Source organism: Seriola aureovittata, chromosome 7, assembly GCF_021018895.1.
Source record: "Seriola aureovittata isolate HTS-2021-v1 ecotype China chromosome 7, ASM2101889v1, whole genome shotgun sequence".
In the NCBI taxonomy this organism is placed as follows: domain Eukaryota; kingdom Metazoa; phylum Chordata; class Actinopteri; order Carangiformes; family Carangidae; genus Seriola; species Seriola aureovittata.
In genome coordinates, this window is record NC_079370.1 from 3,248,181 (window position 1) to 3,275,613 (window position 27,433).

General features: G+C 42.0%; 1 protein-coding gene across 1 annotated transcript in view; it reads right to left on the reverse strand.

The window, feature by feature from the left end:
* Positions 1–27,433, reverse strand: part of sema6e (sema domain, transmembrane domain (TM), and cytoplasmic domain, (semaphorin) 6E) — a 152,677-nt gene that overhangs the window by 27,526 nt on the left and 97,718 nt on the right. The window contains 9 exon segments of the mRNA XM_056381483.1: positions 5,544–5,621; positions 14,214–14,351; positions 14,772–14,948; positions 17,261–17,416; positions 17,720–17,851; positions 18,780–18,997; positions 19,167–19,255; positions 20,784–20,906; positions 22,443–22,533. Of these exon segments, the coding sequence (XP_056237458.1) occupies positions 5,544–5,621; positions 14,214–14,351; positions 14,772–14,948; positions 17,261–17,416; positions 17,720–17,851; positions 18,780–18,997; positions 19,167–19,255; positions 20,784–20,906; positions 22,443–22,533 (1,202 nt within the window).

The window sequence follows — 27,433 nt, forward strand, 5'->3', positions numbered from 1 at the left end:
GGAAGTCCCAGGAGGTTGATGACTATTGAGCTGCTTCATCTCAGACTCTGGTCAGGCTCTTTCTGCCGCCCGCCTGATTCACACCAGTTCATCCTTCTCTCGCTCCATCTCCGTCCCTTTATCATCCTCCTTTCCTTTCTCCCTTTTCACCAGCTATTCCTCACCTCCTTTCAGTGATATATATATATACATAGATAAAAGATATCACTTAAGGCAGGTTTAAAATCAGATGTCACACAGAAGGCCCGAGCAGATTGTTTTTTTTTTTTTTTTTTTTCTCGAATAGAAAAACCGAAATGAAAAACAGATGTTCTGCAATATTCTGCACTTTGGAATCAGAAAAAATTCACTCCCCCCCGTCCTCCCACATTTTCTCCTTTTTCTACCCATTGCTCCTTTGTTTTCCTTTCACGTTTCCCTCCTTTATTGCATCTCTCTTTACGTCAATTTCCTCTCTCAGTTCACAACTTTTTATTTACCCCCTCTTCTTTGTCCCCTATTTCCTTTCCCTTTCATCCTCTCCTCTCGTTTCCTTTGTTCTTGTCTCCGTCCACACTCCTCTCGCTCTCTGGCAGAGGCCTGATAGTCGAGTCTGCACAGGATATTTTGGCTGATCTCTCTCAGGTTCTGGTCCGTTGGTTTCCAGCGCAGCTCCGTCCTGCACGCTCAACACCGGCTCATAAATCAAACCTCCGCGAGCAGCTTGGAACGCCTCGCCTGCGTGAAGCCACATCGGCACTTCCTCTCTCTCCTCTCTCAGCCTCCAGTGACAGCTACTAACTCCTGACCTCAAACCACACATCTAATCCTAATCTTAATTACATCCTTAACTCAAATCCTCAGACTCGCTCGCACTTAAAGTCACAACGAAAAAATGAATAAAGAGCTTTTTCCATCTTGCTAATTAATAATCTAAAACATTATCTATCAAAATCTCATCACATTTCCCTCTTTAAAAGCAGAACATCTTTAATGAGTAGCTCAGTGTGTACCAACAATTTCTAAACAACGCTGCCTCTTACTCTTTAACATCCTGCCTGTTTCAAACTAATTACATGACACTAATTGAATGATCCACAATATTCCATCTCAACAGGAAGTAGAACATCAACCCCTTCACACCACCGGAGGGAACAACTTCTCTGAAAGGTATCAGACATGGTGTATAGTGGATTTTTGTTACCATTGGGCAAAGCTAGGCTAGTTGTTCCCCAATGTTTCCAGAGTTTATCCTAAGCTAAGCTAACTGGCTGTAGTCTTGCTTTTAATGGGCAGACACGGGAGCGGCATCAATCTTCTCATCTGACTCACTTGCTAAAATGAAGACTGAAGAATGAAGTGTAGCGTTCAAGAGGTTGAAGGAATAAAACTTTAAACTTTAAAACTATATATCTTTTGCCATCTGTAGCTCGCAAAGTTTTGTAACTTGCTTCTTCGTAAAGACCCAGAGTCATGGAGGAATACATGTGGAAGAACATAGCAAAAATGTCTTTTCAAACAAGTACATTCCTTTTAATTCACTTCTCCAATGTTGATGTATGGGTTCAATTTGTTCCGAACAAAGGATCAAGGTACAGGAGAGGTTTTAGATGTTTCCATGGAAGTTTTAATGCATCTCTTCGCTTTGACATTGTAACTCCTGTGATTACGGGCTGACAACACCTTCTGTCCTTCAGACTACAAACCTTCAGATCAACCTTAACCACAGGCCTTAAAAACAAGCTCATGCCTGCATGGTGAATATAAACTTTTAAGGTAGGTTAGCTTAGCACACAGCGGGGACACAGCGAACTCAGCTCGGTCTTAAAGGTCACTAAATTTGCATACCCGCCCCTCTAAAGATCATTAAGCAACACATTATATCCTTCTTATTTAATCTATACAAGAACCGCAGTGTAAAAACTACATGTTTGTTGTTTTTACAGGAGGATAATGTGATTATTTCTTTGACGGGCACAGCAGCTTCGTGGAGTCTTGTCATCACCATGAGACTGTCAGACGACCAGCTGCTGGAAACAGCTGGTCGTCTGACAAGACAAGACTCCAGGAAGTCACTGTGACCGGCCGAGAAAACTGGCAAAGTGTGAGAATATTCCTTTAAAAATAAAAAACCTAAAAACAGCCCGAAAAAAAACATCCCAACTCTGTGAGGGCCTCAAAAACAAAAGATGGAATGATCTAAATAAGAAGCCAAATATCACACTGTCAAATCCACAAATATAAGAGAGCACACAGAAACAAGCATCTGAGAGAAAGGAAAAAAAAATCCTATTAGCCTCTGTGTGTGTGAGGGCAGGGACAGTAATACGTCTGACTGGCCAAGCAGACGATATGCAATAATTCCAGGTCTGCACATTTTCAGCCGTCAAAATAATCTATGGGAAGCCCGTCGTCAGGGGAAGTGATGCTCTCTGTATGTTTGTGTTTGTGTGTGTGTGTGTGTGTGTGTGTATGTGTATAATGGAGGGGCAGGGGAAGTGTAGTGGGATGTCAATCTATAGCACACACACACACACACACACACACACACACACACACACACACACACACACACACAATTTAGAACCCATGCACATAGAGGTAAAAGACTGGTGATTTAGCATCAGGTTGTACGTCAGCCACACGGGGACATGCAAAGTCCTTGACTGTCAGGAGGCACACAGGAGGAGAAAATAGTACCTTTAACTGCCCCTCCGCCTCCTCCTCCACCCTTTACTGCATCCATCTATCTGTCTACCTACTCATCCATCCATCTGTCCATCCAACAACCCATCCATCCATCTTTCCTCCCTAGTTTTGCCAGACGGTGCGGTGCACTGCTGCGTGATTGAAACGTATGCAGCCGAACATCACTTTTGATTTTATGACAGAGGGAGAGAGAGAGAGAGAGAGAGGGAGAGAGAGAGAGAGAGAGAGAGAGAGAGAGAGGGAGGGAGAGAGAGAGAGAGAGAGAGAGAGAGAGAAGATGTGGACAACTATGTTGAAGGTGTGCACAATGACTCCCTGTTGCTTGCACATGGAACTGACATCAGATTGCATTTTAGCATTTTAGCATTTTAGCTTGTATACAAGAGTAATTGTGCCCTTGTTAAAGAAAGAAATCAGGTTTATTCATTTTCAGTTTTTGGCATGGCACCTCCTTTCTGCTCGTTAACCAAAATGCCGTTTCTTTGTCTGTGTAGACTGTAAATTGATTGTGAACAGCCAATCAAATATTCTTATTTCCCACTGTATTTACATAAAGCAGTAACCGACACTGCCTTTTCTCTCCATCCTTTCCCTTTCTTTCTTACTTAAGAACCGTGTTATGATAAGATGAATTCTTGTATTTAGAAACAACAGTCAAATTTCTCTCTATATACGTACATGTATGAAAAAGCTTGTTGGCTGACAGTGAGACTCAGAGTTTGAAATGTGGCCCACATTAGCATTTTTGATTAGATTTCTATTGTCTCATGTTTCTAATGTCTTCTCATCTACCAGCATGGATATGTCTTGCTGAATGAGCGAGTGTCTGTTTACAGGTGAGATACAGTCGGCTGAGAAGCTCGGACTTTAAAAAGCATAAAAACCGACCTGCAAATGTCGAGATCGGTTGGTTTAAATGCTGATTTTTATTATTATTCAACATCACTGCTTACAAAACACTCTGTCCTTGACTTGTATTTCCAGCACGTTAGTTTACATTAATAACTTCCATGTCCTTGCCAGCTCAGCAGTCCATCAGGCGTGAGCATGAACTCCGAGGCTTTAAGGCTAAAGGAGCGTTTCTGACTCAGACAGCACATTTAATCACATGGATACATGTTGTGGGTTTTAGTAAAAAGCGCTGGTTAGATTTTCATTATGTTGATTTGCCCGCTTGTCTTAATTGTAGATAAGCTGTTGATTATCGAGAGACTGTTGCCTCAGCAGCTCGCGCAGGTCCAGCTGATCTGCACAGCGCTGAACAACTCACCCGAGAAGCGAGAGCAGATATGAAAATGATTGCGTCTGCTCCTGTTTGGCTTCACATTATTGACCAAGTTACAAATGTGTCCGCTGTGACTGTGAGTTAGAGAACTAATAATGACTTTATATAGCTGTGTCCACCCATGTGCTTTCAGACTGACCAAACAGCACAGTGTCTGATCACACTAATTAGTACAACTTCGTCCAGGGAAGAATTAGCAGCTGAAAGCTCCTGCTGGAGTGTTTGATTAGAGAGCAAATCTGCACACTCCTGTCTCTTGGTGGTTCATGACTGCAGACCTCTGTTGAAAGGAGGAGTCAACAATGAATCATGTTGGGTAGAAAATTGCTGCTGCATTGTTAATGGGCTGAAAGTCTGAAGCATGTTTTACTCCTGGGCACTTCCCCAATCACTGATATTAAAACAGGTGTTTTTCTATGAGCTGTCAAAGCACAAGTGGTAACCAGAGGAGCAACACCAAGAAAAACATCAAAACAGCTACGGGTTTCTGCCCCGCCTGGGCAAGAGCTGATTGACAACTTAGAATTTGAAACCGTACCACATAATTAATCCCTTAACATCCTTTTATTTTGCCCTTTAAGAAGCTTTAAGGTTGTAAAAATCACCTTATTCAGGCACACACATAAACTATTTATTTACATGTAGGAGTGAAACCATCAAACCAAAGACCCTATTCCATTAAACATTTTAAATGTACTGTGCATCATTTGATATATATTTCCCAAAAAGCGATTCTGAAATACGTGGTATTGTAGTAAAATCTGGAATCTTCACTAGTTTTGTTTGTAATAACTGTCCCACCAGCAGCTGTCTTTTACCTCCCCATGAAATCCACAGCTGGATTTCATCATCTCTTCACTGAAATCCTAATCATAACTATCTCTTGTGAACATAAACTACATCGTTTTCAGTTCTGCGCCTCTAAAAAAATCTTGATTTATATGGTGTGCTATTGTTCTCTACAACTGAAGCTTGGGCGATATCCAAAACTTAATATCTCCATACAGTCCAGGACAAATATAGTGATATGCGATGTTATTGCGGTGTATTATTGTGGCTGTTCACGGATGAGCAGGGGAAATGGTGGCTGTAAAACACTGTTTATTCTCCCCAGTATGTGCACACATGCAAACACACATGCAAACACACATGCAAACAATGACTGTGCTGAAAAGACACTAGCATCGTTCTTTGAAATATATCTGACAGTTTAAAAAGTTACGGCATGTTTGTAATTGACATTATTCCCCTCTATAGGCTGCGACTCATTTACTGATTTTTCTTTAAATGTCATAACTTTACAACCTCACAATATCTCATAATAATAATATACCGGCGCTTCAGCTACCCCCGTTAGCCTGAACGAGTGTCACTGGCGATTCTTCAACATGCACTTAAGAGGAGCGAGATACAAACAACACGGAAGTCAAGCAGCTTTTTATCAATTTCAAAGTCAACATTAATTCAACATTGATGGCTGTGAATGGTGGTGACATTTCTCAGCTGTACCCTATAATAACCGTGTGTGTGTGTGTGTGTGTGTGTGTGTGTGTGTGTGTGTGAGACTTACTTGAAACCAGGTGAGACCGTGGCACAGCTGCCTGACTTGAGCCAAATGCAATAAGGGTCCCGTGACGACAGACAGCTTCTGCACAACAGACAGACACACAAAGACAGATGGTCAGTGACGGAGGGAGGTGTAGAGAGAAGTGTGTATGAAGAACACCGAAGGCCAGCAGATGTTAGCTAGGTAGCGGCGACACGGCCATCCGACCCGGTACCAACCGAAAATATAGACAGAGAAGTCACAGAAACAAGCAGAACAACACAAACATTAAATTGAAGATGAAATTGCTGCACGTTCATTTAAAGTCATTATTTCCCAAGCAAAACAAAAGCAGCATTGCCATGAAACTGCAGTTTAAATCTTTACATCTTCATGCAACCACTATATTTTTGGTTTTATTGTCCTGCTTGCAAACTCTGTCTCATATACGGAGATGTGTAGTACTTAAAAGCAGTTTAGCTAAATGTTTTTTTATGAATGGATGCACATTTTTACAATGGGCCATCACTGTTTAAACCGTGCTTCTTTGTAAGAATAAAATATGTAATTAGCTATGTTTATGAACTGTTGGATGAATGCAGACGATCACATAAAGAGACACAGGAAAGATCAGAGTCAGATTAGTGTTTGGTTGGAGTTAGAGTCAGGACGTCAGACTTCTGTTTGTTTTCTTACTGAATCGGAGGGATTAAAAACAGAGCTAGTTTTTTACTCTTCTGCATCTCTTACAGGCTTTAAAGTCTCAATGCATAATTATTTTGACCCCATACATTACAAGTATTTACACATACATAATGGAAGAGCTTAACTTGTATATGTATCATCTCAAATAATTATAATTAGAAAAAAATGGCCCTTTTTTCTTTTGTGTTTACCAAAAATGACTTTCAACAGCATCAGAAAAACATGAAAGTAACTTAAAACTGGTCCCAGTCTTACCAGAGAAAACTTATACAAATACACAAACAAACAAACAAACAAACAAACTAACTAACAAAAAAAAAAGAAGCTAATAAAAATCTGACTGTGCTCCACTTCCCAAGAACAAACATCATCATGTTCACCACAATCTGCACAACGTCCCTCAGTCAACATACGGTATCAAACAGGAAGTGGATTGGGTTTAAAATGTGTTATTTGGAGATGTAAGAGCGGGGGGTGATCTTCAAGATAAAACAGGGTTTGGTTAAGTTGCTCTTTCCTGTTTTAACTGTAATAACTTGCGTTTTTTCTATTGTCAACAAGGTTTTTAAAGACCTTGACAAATTTCCAGACTTGTGGTTTGGTTTTTGGTGGTGGGTGGACTCTTTCGTTTATGTCAGGACTGTTCTTTTAAGTCAGGGTCACTGCAGGTCACTAAGGCCATCAACAGCGATACTCTTCGTATTATGTTTACAGTGCGGTCGTACTGATGAGCCATGAATGACTTTATTCAGGCCCTAGTCTCTCTAGAGTCAATCATTGTGTCTCTGTCGTGTGATTTACTGAATGACATAGGCTGGATGGATTTGGTTGATGGATTGTTTACTCCCTCCCTTTAAGGCAGTCACAGCATTAACCACCATCGATAGCCAGTCACATTCCCAGCAGAGTCACTGCATTCAGTACTTTCTCTCCACTTCCAGACTCGCACGTCAGCTCTGTTGATTAAACTTTCCCACTGATCTGCCGTCTGTTTCATTTAAGTCTGTGGTTTTTAATCCTGCACTGTGGAATGAGTTGCATGATCCTTTCGGCCTTCACTCTGCCACTCTATAATTGCCAAACAACACTGGGTTGTCGGTGAGAGACTTCGCCACCTCAGAACGTACGTCTTTGTGGGTCTGCGGTATTCACCCGGCAGCAACAACATAACGAGCATAAAGTACACAGTGACAAAAGAATGACAACAAACAACAATCATGTTTACCTACTGCCTATCTGCAGTCACTTTAGAGATGTTTTTAGCCTGTTATGCAGAATAACATCGGAGATAAAAGTGAAGAAAACAAAAGGAAAACGCCAACAGCGTGCTGATGGTGGTTGTGCCGGGTGCAGCGTCATGTCAATCCAAAACCTTTTATGGCAGTCAAGGAACAAGTTTTAATGAGTTTTAATGAGAACTCCCGTGACCTGTTTTAAATATCCCAAATTATTGACAACGATCTAAACAGAGCGTGCGGGTGCTGCACCACCTTCACCCTCAGTCTGTAAACATTACAGAGATATCCCACTGAGAGCACATCAGTGTGTCACTCCAACAGAGAGAGCTAATTCAAGATAGGAACTATTCCCCGCGCGATGCCTGGAGCTGGGAGCTGAGCGTCAATTTATCTACGAGTCAAAGTATTTTGCACACACTTCATGTGAGCGAGTTTCAATTGTGTTTTATGGAAATAACAAGAAAAACAAAAATAAGAACACCCACCACCACTTGACCTGGGGATACCGCAGAGACATGCAACAAAACCAGACTAACTCGCAGCTTATAATAAAAGCAACGGCTTGTGCTCCCAAAATGACATACATGAAATACATTTTGTTACTGCCTCCAAATCAAACCGTATAAGTGGCGTCTGATCTGACAACACTGTCCAAACGTCTGTGTTGTGTGACGTTACTTGATCTTTCCACACACACGGACCTCCTCCACATGCAGACTGTTCAACAACATCGTAGCACTTCTGCCTTCAGACAACCTTGGAGGCACTGATTAAACTCAGTGGTAATTTTAAAGGTCCCATTTTATATGAAGTGAGATGTCCATGTGTTGTTTGATTATAGATCATGTCTAGGTTTTGTATTAATACTGTGAAAGTATCAAAGCGCTCAGTCCACAGAGAAATGCACACAGCCTGTATTCAGAAACTGAGCCTTAAAACGACCCATCTGGACTTCTGTAACTTTGTGATGTCACAACAAAGCAGTCACTGCCCTCAGTTGGACCCACCATCCAACCTTGCAGGATTTAGTTTCTCTGAGTGTTTATATGAACTCTGCTACATTTTTATTCAATTATTCAGAAAACAGTCAGCCAATCAGAAGTGAGGCTAAGAACTTCCTGTCTTCTGATTGGCTGACCAACCTGTTGTTACTAAAGCTCCAGAGAGAAGCCTGAGAGAGGAGATGTTTTTTGAAGTGTTATGTTGTATTTCTGTACCCTCGCTGCAAATCAATTAACCTTTGGAATAATAACGCTAAGCGCTCAATTATGCTATTGAAAATGATGTAATTGAGGGGGAAAAAAAACGTTCATTTACCAGGATGCTCACCAACACAGACATAAAGACACCTCAAGGGAAATTTTATGAAACACAAAGCCACTATTGAGTTGAATTGACACCTCGTGACAATTTGAAGTAAAAGAAAACAAACTTAATGAGCTTCAGTAAATCTGTGTGAACGGTTTAACAGAAACTGTCCTCCCAGGAAAAACGAACAGCACCAGTTGTTTCGTAAAAACGCCCAAAGCGACTCACATATGTATATTTACAGGTATTTGACGCAGTTTTGCTAATTAAAGCTGCAGGTATACCTATAGATAGGTACCCATACCTAAATACACGAAAGAAATCCTAACTTCAGAGTGAAACACAAACTTTCTTTTGATAAGCAAAAACAACTTTCGGTCAAACAAAAAAGAAAAAGAAAAAGAAAAATCCTGAACTGTCATTTTTTCTTCTTTGCTCTCTCAAAGCATCACAGACTGAAGACCTCTGGGTATCGAGGTCTTAAAATTACTCTTGCCTGCGTGTGTGGCTACCGATATGTGACACTGCATAGAGCAGCTTAAATAAATGATTCATAACCTAGCCATAAGGTATGTATCCATCTCTCTCCCCGGTTCTGCCTCCCTTCAGTTACATGACAGGAATGAAACCTCGGCGCTGAAGCACTGGGAGAAGAGGCCACTTGTGTCCAGCTGTGGGGGTTCGGTGAGAGCCGCCTCGCAGAGCCATTCGCTCTCTGTGTGACGTTGTTCTCATATGTGCGGCTTCTACACGACACGTGTTCTCGCTCTTTAAAACCTCAGACTTATCCTCCACCTTTCTCGCTCGTATCCTGTCACGCTATGATGAACACATAGGTGCGTATGTTCGCCTGCAGCCACACTGTGTAAGGAACATCCATTAGCTGCTGAGAGGGAGGAGGGATTTATCCAGCTTCTGAGGCTGGGACTCATAACTTCCAGCTGTCATTTAGCAGAAGTCCTGGGAATAACACAACACTGACTTACCGGAGATGGTTTCAGCCATTACTGTATGACACTGATGTGAACGACTAAACTCATTGAAGGAATATAATGTTTTTTAAACTCACCTGAAGCTTTGGGCTTCTTTGGAAGTCAAATCACAAACGTTAAAGGATGATTCCAGTTTATTATGACTTGGATCTTATTTTCATAGTGTTGGCCATCATTCTGATTGGTAATAATAATACTGTACGTGGTGAACAGGCAGTCAAATGATTTGAAAGAGAAAATGAAGGTGCTCTGTAAACTGTCAGTTGTAAACATCCATCACAGTTTACATATTGAATTCCTGCTTCAACTCTGACCTTCTGTACTTACGTTTCCTGTGTGATGAAGGGTCATTACTGACATTTTACTGTCATACAGATCAAGCTATTTGAGAAAATGAGAGCACCAGTCGTTTCAACAAAAGTCCTACAATGACGTATGTTTAAGTCCTCGAGCTGCCGAAGGATTTATAACTTGTGTCTATTGGGAGCAAAGGAGGAAATAATGTGAATCAGCACTGGTTTCTTTTAAAGGGGCTCTTCGTAAATTTTTCTCTGAACCTGGTTTCTCGCTGGGAGCCGGTGGTGGCGACTGTCGCTTGACAAGAGCTTCGGCCATATTTGTGTTCACATGACAAGAGGGTATAGTATACGTCCCCTGAGCAGCACTGCATCTTCAGGGCAGATCGGAGGCTACAGTGAGTCGCTATCGGAAAGTGTCGAGACAGAACGCGGCTAGCCGGTTAGCATGCTAACTTGAGTAGAAGACAAGATGTGACAGAGACAAGAGTTAACAATGGCATTGCTTTCCTCTGGAGGCAGCTCCAGGTGAGTAAAGGAATGAAGTTTGATGCTGAAGTCACAACGTTTCTCCTAGACTGCGAAGTAAGCAGTTGTGAATGCTAATGTTGGCTATGTAGCTATAGCAAAACTTAAAAATAGCTCCTTTAATCACGACCATGATCTTTCCCTGGTACAGACTTATTGAGTGGTACCTCTCTGGTGCTCGTGTGTCTTCCAATCCTAAACCTTTTGGACTTTGTACATCATTGTAGTGAGTTGTTACCTGAGATTTCAGCAGTTGCTTTAATGGGAATAATATCTGATATAACCATAACTACATAAATAAGACCAGGTTGTAATAACTCCAGCTTTCCTAACCTACCCTCAACTGTACTTCACACAGTATGTGACAGTAAAAATAATATACATTTATTTATCCTAGAGCAGCCACTAAGATGAAACTCTTCATATAAAAAGAAAATATCCACTGGAGCTGAAGATTTCAGGGTTTGAGGCCTCTACTGCCCCTTTTATTGTATTTTTTTTTTATTAAAACTCCCATTTCATACATTTTCTAGCCACTGCTAAAAAAAGAGCATTTTCTGAAACCTAATATTGGCAGCAGGGCCTCGAGTGAAAAAAGAAACCTGATGGTGCAAACTTCACTGAGGGAAAAACAGAGAGAGAGAGAGAGAGAGAGAGAGAGAGACAGAGAGAGAGAGAGAGAGAAACCAATAGAGAGAGAAATACAGAGACAGAGAGAAAATGGAGGCAGAAATAAGAGAGAAAATCTCATCTGGAGGGAGACAGATTCATTGGTGTGGTAAAGGAGGATATGGCTGTTGAAACCTGACCTCCTGGCCAGTACTGATGAGGCTTACCGGGCCCCTAATCCCAGGATGAGGTGTGCTGTAGTTCTAGTCTCTAAAAGGGATCTGGGGATGTAGCCGGCCCGTAAGCTTAAGTAAGACAGGCCCTTTCCATTTTCTCCTTCCCTGTTCCTTCTTTTCCTCCTCTCTCTCCTTCAGCTTCAGTAAAAAAAACAAAAAAAAAGTCACCGTCGCTGACTCCTGGCCAATCAGCTGGATCCAATTTATGAATGAACGATGTTGAGAGCTTCTCCAGGCCTTTGCAATGAGGGGTTAGCATGCTATGGGGGCTGTATGCATTCCCCAGTGGAGCCGAGGAGAAATCCTTCCTCTGGGTTGTAAGGGGTCGAGATACTTGGGGCCCAACATTCCTCAGAACCCCAAAAATAGATCCCGAAGCTGAGGAGCAACTGCATTTGCTGGGGTTAAAACAAAAGGCTGTGGACAAAGGGAGAGACGCTTGAAGGCTCTGTTGTGCTCTAAAAGCAGCATCAGCCTCCTGACAGCAGCGCTGTCAACGGTTTATTTAGTACAGTCACAATTTGACACGAGACAATAACCTGTGGCAACTGTGTTCATGGGGTGATAAGTTGGTGATTACACCCAACACAGTTGTTTTAACACTGCAACTGTTGCATTTTACGAGTAAAGGATTATTCATTTACTGTAGTCTGTAAAATTTCTCACAGTCGAAAGTGCCGTCTTCAGATGTTTGTTTTCTCTGGCCAACAGTCTGAAAGCATTATGTTTAGAAGCATTTACATTCTGCTCTCTGCAGTAAACTGATGCTGAAACTCCAGTCTGGTTCTCCAGGTAGATTTCTCCGGGATAAAGCCCATTTCTTGGCCATGTATGCACAAGGTTACCATTCAGCTTTTCACCAGTACGCATGTGAATGACAGAGAGAGAAACATGACATCATGAATGGAGAGATCAGTGCACGTAGTGATGCGTCACCGTATTCAAAATAATTCTGTCTGACTCGAAGTGAAAGTCAAACTAACTCAAAATAACCTCTACAGGTTAAATAGGTTGTGAGTCGGTTTCCACGTTTGACTGCGTGAAAAATTCAGACACATTTGTGCTGAAAGGTAAAATGTGAGAAATCGCTGTTTGTTTAACGTCAAGTTTACACAGAGAAAATTAGTTTACACATCTGCGAAGAAGAAACCAGGAAATGTACAATGTACATTTTTCGTTTGGTAAATGAGTAAAAGTATTAATGTAATTAATACTAAATGAAAGTATTTCCTTAACCTTTCATACCAGTGAACATTAGCTAACATGACAACTGTAAATCCCAGGGATATGAAACTATTGTGCCTCTTATTCCAGCTCTGTGGGACGACAGGATCCTGTACATTCAGACGTGAAGCTCAGGCAGGAATCAGATCAGAATCGTCTTATAAAAATGTTCAACCTTCCCCCGGATCACAGCATTTCTCCTCATGTGGCAGCCTCACCACAGTCCCCCGCTGCTCAGTTCATTTCTTACTCTCACTTACCTGCCAACACCACAAATAACCTCACACTACTTTTTGGGAAAAGTGGGCCCTACCAGCTCTGTGGGCCGGGCAGATAATAACATAACATCTGCTATTTGGTGCAGGCTTTTGTCCAAATGCATCTAACAGCATCATGAGTGGACACATTTCTTAAATTGGTAGCTGCAGAGGAAATTGATCCTACTTGAGTTACCTGGCAATGCTAGTGCCATTTGCTTCCCAGTGCTCAGGGAGAAGGAAACCCTAAATTCATGGTATGCAGCACCGAGTGTGGTTTCGGTCTTCAGGCTCCAACATCTTCAATAATTTTTTTTTTTTTTTTTTTTTTTTACTATTTTCCTGCCTACCTAAACATTTTCCTTCTTTTTTTAATCTGCACAATGCTTATTTCTCTCTCAGCTCCCCTGCAGGTAAACCTTTGGGAGCTCGCGACTTATTCTAAATGTGACAACTTAATAGAAAAACTCTTCAGTGCAGCGCGTGGTCTTGAATAGGATAACATTTCTCCATTTTTCTCTGTTTTGATGGGGTTTCGTCCGACGTTCGGTTCCACGTTTCACTCACACTCAACGCAATCCACGATCAGAATCACGATCTGCATCCTGTTTCCATTCTGGTTTTATTGTGAAAGTCCTGAAGTTGTGATTTGTATCTTTCCGCCACTTTGAGGCTTCTGTCGAACGTTTGTTCCCTCGCTGCTGTGCTTCACCCACAAACCACTCTCACCTCTGCTTAGTTCACGCCATATGGAGTATTTCTTTGGACACCGCTGTTATTTATTTATTTATGTATGAGGTGCTATATGTAAGTGTTTTGATTTAAAGGTTCAATCGCTGCTTCATGTTTCCCTGCAGCCCTACTTTCTGCTACTTCACCTGAAAAAGTTAATCATGTGCCAAAGTAAGATCGTTCATGATCTGGACCTGCTCTTGACCTGACCTGGATAAAACCAAGATGATCTTAGTAACTGTCCTGTTAATAGATTTATAGATTATTTTCATTATCTAAAAATGTATTGATCATTCTATCTATAAATTGTTTTATAATACAGAAAAACTCCCCTTTAAGTTCTCGCAGTCCAAACTGACGCCTCCACTTTGTTTGTTTTGTCTGAACAAAACCCTCGAAATCTTTAATTTACAGACACAGAAAACCTAATGGCTGATGAATCACATCAAGTTGTTCTCGATTCATTTTGTGTTGACTTTTAGTATCAGTGTTCGTGTGCGCCCGTAGAGGACAAAGAAGCAGCTGTGCTGGGTTAGCAGAGGGAAGGCTTTGCTCTACAGCTGACTCACTTCTTGCAGGTGCTGTAGTCGGAGCAGCGGCTGAGCGGCACACGGATCACACAGCTGGAGAAGGCCACGAACAACGCATGATGATCCCGGTCCAACTCCAGACCCAGCACCCTCTTGTCCTCCCCCTGCACGTTGCATCTGAGGAACGAAGAGAAAAACCCAGACCGTCACGATCAGATGTTTTCGATTTATTTTCATTTTTAAAATCAGCGCTGCAGACGGTTGGCGCAGTCTGAAAATTATACAGAGAAGTCGGCTGTGAATTTAACTCCATGCAGATAGACTTTTCAAGCTGTGCAGTCAGAAAACAAAAGAAGACAGAGGGATAAAAAAAAAAAAAAAAAAAAAAAGCATCCCCTCTAGCTGTACAGGGTGATGCAAAGTGTTACAATAGACCAAAGAGTGGGTGGGCAGGACAGATCAAGGCAGAACACAGAGAGGAGGAGAGAATGAAAAACAACAGTGAAAGATACTAAGAGTGAAGAACACAGAAGAGAGAAAAGAGGACAGACAATTAAGGAAAAAGATGGGGAGTTTAAGCTAGAAAGACGGTCTAACTTGTTAGGGTTGTAGACGTCGATGTCCTCCAGGAGCTGTGTGCTGAAGGATGCGTTGGCTCCCTCGGTGCTGGCCAGGATCTTTAGCACATGGCCGTTGTCTGAGCCCAGAAAAACCACAGTGTAGTTCTTGTACGGCCCTGCAGACGTGTCCACAGCTATCTGGGTCAACTTGAATCTGCATAAAAAACAAGGGAAAAAAGCCTGTTATAAAAGCAGCATCATTAACAGTACTGATAGACAGTATTCACGGGAAAGATGCACCATCAACAGGAACACTGATTCATAGTGAAGATCCTCTAAATTGAAGCTGACATTTCTATTAAAACTGACGTACATTAGAAGGAGCTAACAATGCCGAATATGCTAGTTAGCGTCCTAACATTGTTGTTTTGCTTTGTCAAAGTTAATTTCCCATGGTAAACAAAACAAACAGTGGGCGAGCACTGAGCTCATTGTGCAAAGCATCAGTGTGCAATCAATCACTTCATCTATCAGCCCACCGTTCCCTTCCACCATCGCCTACATCCTTTAATCCCTTCATCCTATTAATTCATGTACCCATCTACCCATCCACCCACGGCCATTCAATCGATCCATCCTGCTCGTTGTGGAGCCACTTTCCTCGTCACGCTGCCGTCTCCTTTTTGAGTCACGTTTTCTCTCTTTTTGTTTTGTTTTGTTTTGTATTTACGAGGAAAGTCCAGTGAACTGTATGTTGGTTTATTTGGAGCAACACCCTGCTTCATATTCATCCGGCTCCACACAGTCACACCTGGGAGCTGCCCAGTATCACCACAGCTGTCTGCTGCTGGCTCCAATGGAGCAGTTGAGGATTAAGAGCCATGCGGAAGGGCACCTTGAGTCCAGTGATTGTTGACAGAGGGATAAGCTGTAGTCATTCACTTTCTCTGCCTGCCTCTCTGGCCCTGGGACTTAAACAAACAAACTTCCTATAATAAACCCAGTCATATTTTTTGGCATCACGTCCCTTCTAGATTCTTTTATAAAGGGACACCTGCGGAGGCTCCTGTGCCCTCATGTCTCCCTCAGCCCCTCCCAGATGGTCCCGTGGAGGCTGGTTTGTTTACCCACATGGACTTGACTGGCACATCCCTGCAATGAGTCTGCAGTATCGCGTGATGCACTTCTGGTTAGGTTTCATTTATCTAGCTCCTCTCTGGGGAGAGGCGAGGCAGATGTGATGTTTTTGGCGCCAGATGTGAAGTGGCGCATGTTTCCCCAGCAGTGTGGAGCCTCTGCAGTGTCTGGCTGGCTGTCAGCCTGGCTTTGCTTCAGGAAGCATGGAGGAGGCTTGTGTGTACTGCGTGTGTGCGTTTGTGAGTGTGTGTGTGTGTGTGTGTGTGTGTCTAAAGTTGATTCTATGATGTGTATCTGCTGCGTGTACACCCCTGTCTGAGGTTTGTGCGGCACCGTCTGAGACACTTGTGACACTTATCACCGATTTGACATTCACCCCGTCATCATCTGATATCAGTGGATTCTCAAATGTCAAAACACACACACACACACACACACGCACACGCATGCGCAGACACACGTGTGCCTCCCTCGCTTCCCGTGTGACCTGCAGAGGAGTGTCTGCAGGTCAGGTCAGTGCTGGAGGAAACCGTCTTTGACGTGGGCTGGGATCGACCGCTGAATAAATCCGATGGGTTTTAATGAGGGACAAGGTTGTGTGTTCCACCTGAGCTCACGCGTCGATACCAATCCCAGCCCCGAGTGTTGAAACGCTGCTGGTACATTATGTTGCTATAGAAAATAGAAAATAATACCTGCATACTATGTTTTCTATTAAAGGACTGTTTTCTAATTGCAGCCAGATTCGAAGCTCTGCAGGTGTAAGGTTGAACACTGCTGAAGCAAAAACAGGTTCCTGAATTACGAGTTACAATGAGGCATCTAAAGCTGCAAAATGCTGCAGTTTTCAAACGCTTCAGAAATTGATTCATTAATTGTTAATCTGAAACTATTTCGATAATCAATTAATCATTTGAATAATTCTTTTATGGAAAAAACACCCACTTTTCTCTGATTCCAGCTTCTCCAAAGTGAGGATTTGCTCCATATAAAGAGATTTTTGGACAGTTGGTCGGACGAAACAAGCCGTTTGAAGACTTCATCCTCTATTTTCTAATTTATCGACTAATCTGTTAATTATTTTGTGATTGATCGGTTGTTTATGATCCATAAAGAGTCTAAAAACTGTTGAAAAATAGTCAGAACTCCCTATTGCAAGACCCAGATCTCAATGTGAGTGATGGCTTCATCATTTTACTTATTTTTTCTGCTCAACTGACCAAAATCCAAATAAATTCAATCTACAATGGGATAAACTGAGTTGCTTTGGGTCTTCTCAGTCCAGTGCTTTCGATCCAAAGCACCTCTCACTGAGATTTGTTGTCCAAACAATAACGAATGAACAAAATCTGCCCTCGTTGTCGATTCATCTATATATAAATGCCATACCTGCTGGTGGTGCGGGTGAAGTACGGCCTGTCGTTGACCGAGGGGACGGACTCGTCCATGAGCGGGTACGACTTGATGAAGGTCAGCGTGTCGTCAGGGAAGGTGGTGGACGACTTGTAGGCGGCGGCTGAGCCCTCCCCGGCGCAGCAGCCCGGCCTGAACATGAAGACAGCCGCAGACAGAAAAATGCATCAGCGCTGAACCCAGTTTCCTGGGCACAGATGTAAGAGCACTGGCAGCTGTTTGTCTTTGGGGACGAGCAGGAGGGAAAAAAAACCAAAAACAAAAAAAAACATGTGTCTGGTAGGACTGGTTGTTTTTGTTGTTCAGAGATATGTCTGTGCAGAACAATAACAACAGCAGCTGCAAAAACTCCATTGTCAGAGGCAGAAAAAAAAAAAAAAAAAAAAAAACGTTCTTGGAAAGTGACAGTTTGCTATTTAAAGATGCGTCTCTTACCTTGGTTTCGGGACTTGCTCCTCTGGAACAGGTGTCCACGCCGACTCACTGTTCCTCTGCTCTTTGAATTTGCCGCTGAAGGCCTTCTCGATGTCGTCCATATAGAAGGCGCAGACTGCCGAGCCGGTGATGCTGTTGACGGGGCCAGAAATCACCATGACGTTACAAAAGGTTGGGAGGTCGGCACCTTTGTCAAAAGCGCGACACTAACTCCGACATCTTACTGATCGGCTGTCACATGTAAACAAAAACTTTATTTACTTTATCTATTTCATCTGCTGCTATGTTCCATGTCTTGCTAGTATTTGCTTTTACTTTCTTTGTTTGCTTTAAATGTTTTTATTCTTTCTAGAGCCAAGTTGAAAAATAAAAAAAGAGAACATATTAGTAATTATTATTGTTGTAAAGAAGCTATTAGTGAAGTGTTATTGTGTAACCACAACACTGTACAGATTACTGTAGCGATAACTACATGACACTGAAACGCTTCTTTTATTTGTGTTGTGCCAGTTTTTCTCTCTTAAACAACTTCACACCTCGTTGTAGAAACAAGACGCTTCCCTTTGGAAATTCAAATTGTTTTATTTTGGTTGTTGATGGATAAATGGATTAATTGACTGATCATGTCGGCTCTAGATTTTTCATCAAGACACAGTTACTGGAATTTCAACCAGGATCAATTTACCAACTCACAAAAGTTGACTCAGTATGAAGTTACTCAATAATCTATAGTTTTAATTCTGTGTCTGTCATTTGCTTTCTAATGAACTCTGCTTTTCTTTTTTCACAGCAAAGATGATGAAACGCAGATCAGAAAGAATACAGTCGGCTCGGAGCCTGGGTTGTCACGGTAACAGTCGAAAACAGGTGCACCATTACGCAAAGCTACTTTTTAACCAAGAGGTTATGACACCATCCGGAGAGCTGTCACTGAGTATTTCTGTAGTCATACATCTCCTGGCTCAACCGCAGCTTTACCTCGAAAACAACAGACACAAACAAACAGAGAACGTTACTGCGATCAGACAGTAACACTGATCCCTGTCTGACCCCTGCTGACCTGTTAGCCTGCGTGGTGAAGACGCCCAGCACCGCCGGCCGGTGGTTGATCTGCAGCACGTTGGTCAGCGACTGCAGGACGTCGAAGTAGAAGAAAGAGTCGCCGGGGACGGAGCAGTTCAGCCGCGCCTTGAGGAACGACGTCCAGTAACGTTCCAGCACCCTCGGGGAGCCGCCGTTGTCGTTCTTACAAACGCGAGCGACTCTGGAGAAAACCACCTGAGAGGACGGACGAGGGAAAAATCAAATCCGATTTATAAACCTTGTTGTTTACCACAAGCCAGAATGGGAAACTGAACAGCAGCTAAATAATCTTGTTGGAATGTGGTTTGCATCACAGTTGATGTTCGATTTCTGGCAAGAGTCTGGTCTGGGACGAGTCTCCCACCTTGCCAAGAGTGGTGTACTCCACTGCGATCTCGCTGAAGAAAAAGTACACGTAGTTCCCGTACTCAATAGCGTGGAGGAAATGAGGCTCTGTGGGAGACGAGAAGAAGAGATGAGTGACAAACACGCTGGCAGTGATGCCTTATTTCCAACATGACAGCGCGGTGAGAGCGGGCTGGGAGCGGAGCGGGTAAACACAGATGCTCAATTTGGAAAATGCGTCCTGAAGAAATGCAAGGGGGGGGGGGGGTGTTATAAAATGGCAAATCTGAATATTAGGATCGACAAATAAAGAGAAACATTCTTACCAACACAGACATCACATTTACTGTATTGACACAGCAGAAGTGGTGCTGGATTAGAGCTGATAAAAACACTCGGCTCCAGTCAGAAAAGCCGTCATTTATAAAGTTGGAGTTTTATAAAGTCTGAATATGACTCTGCGTATTGAACCTGGATCCTCTCTAAACCTTACGAATCCATTCTGATTTTAACATTTGTAAAACTCAAGTTGAAAATGACTTCAAAGATTTAGATCTCTAATCAACCTCTGATGGTTGGGAAGGAAAGGAAGATGGTGCTTATTACTTTTACACGTCTTATTTTTTTATTGACCTACTTTCTCTAGATTCTTCAGGATTTCTCCTGATTCTGATTCTGAGCTTGCGACAGCTGAAAGTGACGCAACCCGATCAGATTTTGGTTTTAATATTGAAGACACACAGTCTGCTTGCCTTCGTGGAGCACAGACACGGCCGTGCAGAAAGCAAAACTAATGTGAGGCAACGTAGTGTTACACACAAAGGAATAAAAACATGGAATGGTTTTAAAGAGCTTAAAGAAACATCTAACTGCACAGACCAGCACCTCTACAAATAGGACATTTTGCTGTTTAATATCTGAGTATTTAATCATTAATGAAGATTTTTTTAACCTCATTTTTATCAATTTACTCTATAACTATTATACTGGTCATTGTTGTTATTATCGTTATTAGTTTTATTGTTTGTTTCGTCTTGTTCCCTTCTGTCTTGGATTTTAATTACATTATTGTTTTGCATTATGACGTAACGTGAATCCTTGGAAGAGCAGTTGCTACCTTGGTAGTTGCTAATGGGGATCCAAGTAAATAAATAAACAATAACTAATAGACATTAGCCAAGTTACATTACTGGTTTTCACCAGGGAAAGTTGCTTACATGTATGAAAACTGAGATACAAAAGATTTAAATCTCTACACCATGTGGCTTTGTTGTTTCCACAGTCCTCTTGACTTTATTTGCATCTAACTGAACTTCAGTGAGAAAAAGCTCTGGGGATTTTTAGTTTAATAACTTCAACTGCTTTTTCACCGCACATCACACGTATTCCCACATAAAGGTATAGACAAAATTCTAAGTCAAGTTTCTTATACCTTTAATGTTGAAGTAATGGTAACAGATTTGATAAGAGGTTTGTTATCCCCAGAGCTTTGCAGACCTGGAATCAGTTCAAAACAAGAGCAGCCACCAGAACCCAACCCTTGTCATCGAGATGTCGACTCCTCACAGAAATCTCTCATGGCCGCACCTGTATGTTAATGTGTTAAAAACTGCACACTGACATGCTGGACGCTCACCTCGCAGCCATTTGGAGTCGTACTTGACTGTTCGTAGTACAGGGCTACTTTCTCCCAGACTTCTGTAAATGACTGCATCACTTGCCAAGAAGTCAGTCATAGTTGCAGAGTAGAAATCACCACCTGAGAGAAAAGAGAGAGAGAGAGGGGGGAAAAAAAGCAATTGAGATACATTGCCAGGGATCACAGTTTCCATGAATAACCCACTTCTCTTAAGTGTCTATTTTGGTCACAGGTGACTTTTACTGCCCTTTAAAGAGAGGCAGAGGAGAACAGATGTTGGAGAACGTGTCACTTTTAATAACACCCTATGTGAACTTTGCATAAATGTCAGTGGAAACCTGGCAGGATTGAGTGCAACTTTGGCTCTGCCTTCATTCTTCCGCTGAACTTGACCCTGACGTGTTCACAAAGTATCAGCTTCCTTCATTGCCATGATTAGCAAAGAAATCTAACCATGAATCAGAATCTGTCAAGGGGCAAATACAGATTATACGATGTGGTTATCTGTGCACAGATACTGAACTGTATTTACATCTCTGGCTTTTCGCTGATGTTGCCTTCCAGAGAGGTGTGCAATGATGTAGTGGTAGCCAACATGTAGTTCAGCCTATTATTAAATCTTTGTATTGAATGACTTGAATAAAGCATGTTTTACCGCATGTACATGAACACGGAGATCACAGCTAACCATGTAAACAAACCATGCCGCTGTGTTTTCTTATACCATTCCTGTTGTCCATTAGTTTCCATTCATTTCTGTGCAATAAGAAAATCAATACAGAATCTTGAAACTTGTCTGAGTGATGTCATCCATCACAAGTCGTCCATGAACATCAAGTCTGCGTTAACATTTGTCAAAGCTACATTATCATTATGAGGTGATGTCAGGCCTTTAAAATCAATGCGTCTTTACTATATAAGAGTAACGGAACTGACAGAAACTGATGCAGAATTGATGTTCACTGAAGTTTCAAGAGTCGGCTGATAGATTGATTGATTGATTGATTGATGACATGAAAATTTGAGTTTAATTGAAAAAACAAAACAACAGTGGGGGAAACAGTGAGAAGATTTCAAAAGATCCTTCACTCATAAACATATTTGATCCACACTTGATTCAGCGGCTGCGCTTGTGAAGCTGTATTTTCATGTTTTTACATTTCTCTCTGTTCATCATTAAAATCCATTCAATCACACAAGACTGCAGCTTGTGAACTGATGCATCATCTGGAGAGCTTCTTCAGGCAGATTAGCCTTATTAAAATCATCAAAAGCATTCAGTGTTTAACCACTGATGAACTAATAATTCACTAAACACCAATTTAATAATAATAAAACTGGGCAAGTGACCTTCATCCACTACGCACCAAAACTGTGCAACACCCTACCAAGAAATATTAGAGGAGCAGGTTCAGTGGACAACTGAAAACATACCTGTTCAATTTATTTATTTTATCATTATTATTACTTTATTTTAGTCCTTTTTTTCAATGATTTCCCCGTCTTAATTCCACTTAAGCACTTTGAGCTGCAGCCTGTGTATGAAAAGTGCAACACAAATAAAGTTTATTATTATTTTACTTTCAGCATGAGCCAGATCGGCAGCTATGGGAGCTGAACCTGTGACCTGTCACTTACAGGGCAGCGTTTACTCACCTGCGAACAGGCCGACGTTGGACTGGCGGGACTCAAAGGGACAGCGAGCCTGTCCCACAACCTCCTCTCCTTCCTGCTCCAGTGTGGACATCTAGGTCAGAGAGGACACAGTGGAGAAAGAGAAGCACTTCATAAGGCCATATACAGAACTGTGAAGCTAAGCCAATAAAAAAAAAAGAGGGATATAAAAGACAGAGTGACAATTGTAAACATGAAAACAACGTTACTGTTTACACTTGTAAACCCACGAGGTCGCCACTGCACCGACTGCAGAATCAATGACATTTAAACACAAGAAGTCTTTAATGCAGCGAGAATCTTGGGTCTGAAAGCAAAGGATGTGTAGCAAATCAATCCGTGATAATGAAAGGCACCACATGCATCATAAAGATTAGTTTCATTTGATGCATTCTATGTGGGTCAGGTCCATAAAGGATGTGTGTGAAGTTTGAAGTCCTGCTGTCATGAGCAGAGAGGACAGTTTATCTCTCACACGCAGATATCTAGTTGTTATTTTCCAACCTGCTGTTAACAAGGTTGTAAACCTCAGATATGACAATAAGCAAAACCCAGTTGTGTGTGTGCGTTTGTGTTTGTGTTTGTGTGTGTGTGTGTGTGTGTGTGTGTGTCTGATGGCTGGATGCATGCAGAGCGGATTTGCCGCCCTCTGTTGCAACAAGGTGACTGACATACACACACAATGTTCACAGTCCATTAACACATGGCGTGGTTTATGTGATGCCGTGTCGCCTCCTCTGACACGAGCAGAGTGTGTAATAGCGTGTTACCTTCATGGTATTTTATTCAATAGATTATTAATGGATGCATCACGTTTTAAATTCTGTCAATCGTCTGCCACAGGAGTCTGTTTTTGAAAATGTCAGCATGGATGAGGTGTAGACGACGAGTGTGTGGAGGGTTAACGGCTGCAGTGTGCACATGTGAAAACACGATCATCCCGTGGAGGAAAAAAGAAGAGATCTGAAATTTTACAACAGAGCTTTGTCACGTTAACTCTGCATAAATGCCCCGAGGGATCTGCACGACAAAAAAAAAAGAAAGAAAAACATTTCAGATTCTGCAAGAGGTGTGTGTTTACACCCTGAACCTGATGCAATCCAACACAACAGCTCTGCCCTAAATATCACTTCTGTGAAGTGTTCAGTTATTGTTTAGACTGAGTCTCTACTTTGCGTTGCTGTTGTAATGAATTGCATTAAGTGCCCCTTTTATTGTATCCACCTAATGCTTGGACAAAGATCTGGTGGAAAAGTGCTTTTCACAAAAAACATGGATTAAAATGAGAAAAGTGGCAAAAGGCTAAGTGTTTTAATGTGTTTTTCCGTTTTGTTTTTACCACAGGAAACACACACAGGGAGGAGAAAGAAAGAAACATGGCCAAAAAAACATGACCGAGGACACGTAAATCAGGGAGTTTATTTTTAGAAGCTGTTGCTCCACAAAATATAAACATCTATTTGGAGTATTTTTGTCACAGTAGTTGCTCTTAAAGGTACCGTATTTTTCACAGTGTTGATCCATATGAAGATATATTTGTGCTCTAGTAACAACAGGTCAGTAAGCAAATCAGAAGAGAAGAGGATCTGAGCCTCTCTTCTGATTGGATCACTGATCAAATAAAAATATGGCAGATTTCAGGTCATCACTCATGGAAACCAAATCCTGCAAGGTTGGATGGTAGGTCTAGGTGGGCGGGGCTTGGGGCAAGGCTGAGAGGGTTCACTGCTTTGTTGTGACATCACAAAGGTACAGAAGTCCAGACAGGTCGTTTTAAGGCTCAGTTTCTGAATACAGGCTGTGTGCATTAATCTGTGGACTGAGGCTTTGATACTTTCACTGTATTAATATAGAAACTAGACCTGATCTATAATCACACAAGACACGGAAATCCCACTTTGTACAATATGGGACGTTTAATATTTTATGTCTGGCACTTTCCCTTGACAAATGCAGACAAAATGGATTTTCAGCACTGACAGGGTTCACGAGGGGCTAATTGTATTCTGCAATTAATCAGAGAACTTATTTATTAAACAAGGATTTCTCCAAAATAAACTCCAGCAATGTGACCTTGAGCCCGGAAAGTCCTCAAGTCACGAGATGTTGATTTAAGAGGCAAATGAGGAAAGAAAATAAAAGCATAAAAATGGAAATAAACATGGTAAAGAGTCTCTAATCAGAATCACTAATAAGTAATCAGAAGATTTGTGCTCTTCAAATAAAATAAAATTCCGTTTTAAATCTGATTAGAAATTAACAGTATTGACCAGACGCCTCGTCTTTTGATTTGAAGTGAAACAAACAAACAAAAGAAACAACTAATAAGTCAGGGAGAAGTGAGGATTCAACAGAGCTGTGCAGTGGCTGCGGGATCATTACCCCAGTGGACAGATGAAGACAGATGGATTTGACGCTTCAAGGTTTTGTTGTATTGCAGACGCATGTTGAAGACAGCCTCTCTTGTTGTCTGCAGACCGGCTGTCTCAGCAGTCTGGTCAGTGAAGCTGCATGTTCATGGCTGAGCATCCATTCATGTCTTTTGACCAACACACACTCAAAACACACAGACGCCATTCACTCGATCTCCCCGTTTGAGTCCCAGAGACACTTTCCTTGATATGATTTACACTTCCTCCCTCTCTCCCCAGCTGTCTGGATAGTCATCTCTTGTACTTTCTTTTTTTCCAGACTAGGGGGAAAAAGACGAGGGGGTGGAGGGGGCAGGGGTGGGGGGTGGTTCACAGCTGGGTGGGGGTTGCAGACAGAAAGAATGTGTGGATGTGTTTTGGTTTAACTGTAAATCAGCCGCTCTTCACCAGAGGGAGTCTGCGGCGGGGAGACGATGACGTTTGGATGTAGGTCGGTATGCAGTTCTTTAAATATTTGAGATCGACTTCAGTCCTGTGTATTAATCTGCGGACGCGCTGCAGCTGAGCAGCGAGACTGTGCAGGTCCTGTGTGACACCCGAGACACCGTCCTGCACAGTATTTAGATACAATCAGCCGGCAGTCGAGCTGCATTTGATTCAGACTAGACTGCAATAAGTCAATATGTGTGATATGTGATCACATTGACTTTTGGTTGAAGTGACTATTTACTAAACAAAGGATAAATAGAGTCGTAACAGTGAGTTGGGATGGTCGTGCTTTTGTTATCGCCTCTGCAAGAAACTACAAGAGGAACGGGTTGAACAGCGTCTTTGTCCTCTGAAGGCTAACTTGCTTCTTACCTGCAGTTGTAACCTAGTTTTACATCAAAGGCTGGGAGTTTGCACATCATTAGCTAAATACATATATAATGGGAGAGCATCCACTGTGTGAAAGTTGGTGTAACACCGGCCCTGAGGTCCCACAGAGTTGAGGGTCATGTTCGTGGCTCTGGTTTTGAATTTAATCATTCATTTTGCAAACATTTACAGCACTGGGAATATTGATTTCAGCCCTTCTCCTATTGTGGAAAGAAAAATTAAAACATATTTTCCAACTTGCTTTTACCAAGGATTTTTTTTCTCACAAACAGCATTTAAAGTTATATAAGTTATATTTTTCTGTCTCTATCTTATATACATTTCATTCCCTCGATTGTATAAATAATTGCGTTATTATTATGATTAATATTACTGCAGGAGCAGTGAAACTACACACTAAACTTTTCATTAGCTCAGACGAAAAGTTTGCAGATCTAAAACTAAACTCAGACTCAGACTCAGAATTTGTCCCCGTTACTGAAAACCAACAACACAGAACTGCATACCATCTGTGCTATGGTTCTTTTATCAAATCTCTGCTGTCCACAGAGGGAACAAACAACTTTCTCTCACTGTGTAAACCTCCAAGTGATTTCTGATTCTGCTGGGCACTAAATTGGAAACCACAGAAGAACCCCGGGGTTTTCACCCACGCTGACCCCATGATATGGACCGCTGGGTGAGTTCACAGGTCAGCACTGGATAAATATAAAGACTCATTGAAATGTAAAGTCTTGAGTTACTCAGCTCCCCTTTGGATTTGTGCCTCCCCCAGCACTGTTAGATTTACAGTCTGTGCTGTACTCCCTCGTCCTGTAACGGCCTGCTGCTGCACTCTTCAGACTGTGGGAGCTTTACCTTTGCGTTGTCCTCAAACAAATGGTATCTGTGCCTTTCTCTGCAGCATAATGTTCTGACTCTCTGTGATGTTGTTTAGCAGTACAGCAGAGGGGATAATCATGGCGTGGATTTATCCCCCCTCCCCCCTCCCTCCCGTCTCATCACTTTCCTCCTCTAATTCTTCCTCTCCTCCCTCGGCTTTGTGTTCAGAAGTGTGAAAGAAGCTGCTGTATTATCACCATCATCACTATATTTTGTTTTCTGTCAACAGATTGCCTTATATCTTGTTGAGCCAACATATTATTCCACCAGCATTAAGTGTCTGAAGTCACCTAACCACGTAGAACACATATGGCAGCGTTCACAGAGAACAGTATGTCCTCGCTACAGATCTGCTGCTGCTGCTGCTGTCTGCTACAATTACAACAGAGACGCTCTGCGTCTTTTACATTTGGCATATGTTTCTGTCCCTTTTTATGTATGGAATCATTTTCCAGTTATTGTCACATGTGCGCCTGCACTTTGAGCTCCCGGCTGTTTGTTGCAGCATCACTGAAAACACAAACCAGACTTCTTTAAGAGCTGACAAATGCTGCTTTCAACCTGCTAGACGACCCGTCTTTTGTAGCCGTGTTTGTGGGTGTTGTTTGAAAGTAAATGTCCTTTTGTAAGAGACGTTCATATTATTTTATCTTTTGTATGAGCTCTGCAGTATTGAAAGTACTGGGAGATGGGCAGAAGGAAGCGTTTTATATGTAGTTTTATATTGTCATGCTTATGAGTTTCTGATTTTAATTTGTCCTAATTCAACTTATATATAAGAATCAGAATCAGAGTTATGATTATGGCTTATTGCCAGGATTTAGCTTTGGTGCGTCAGAA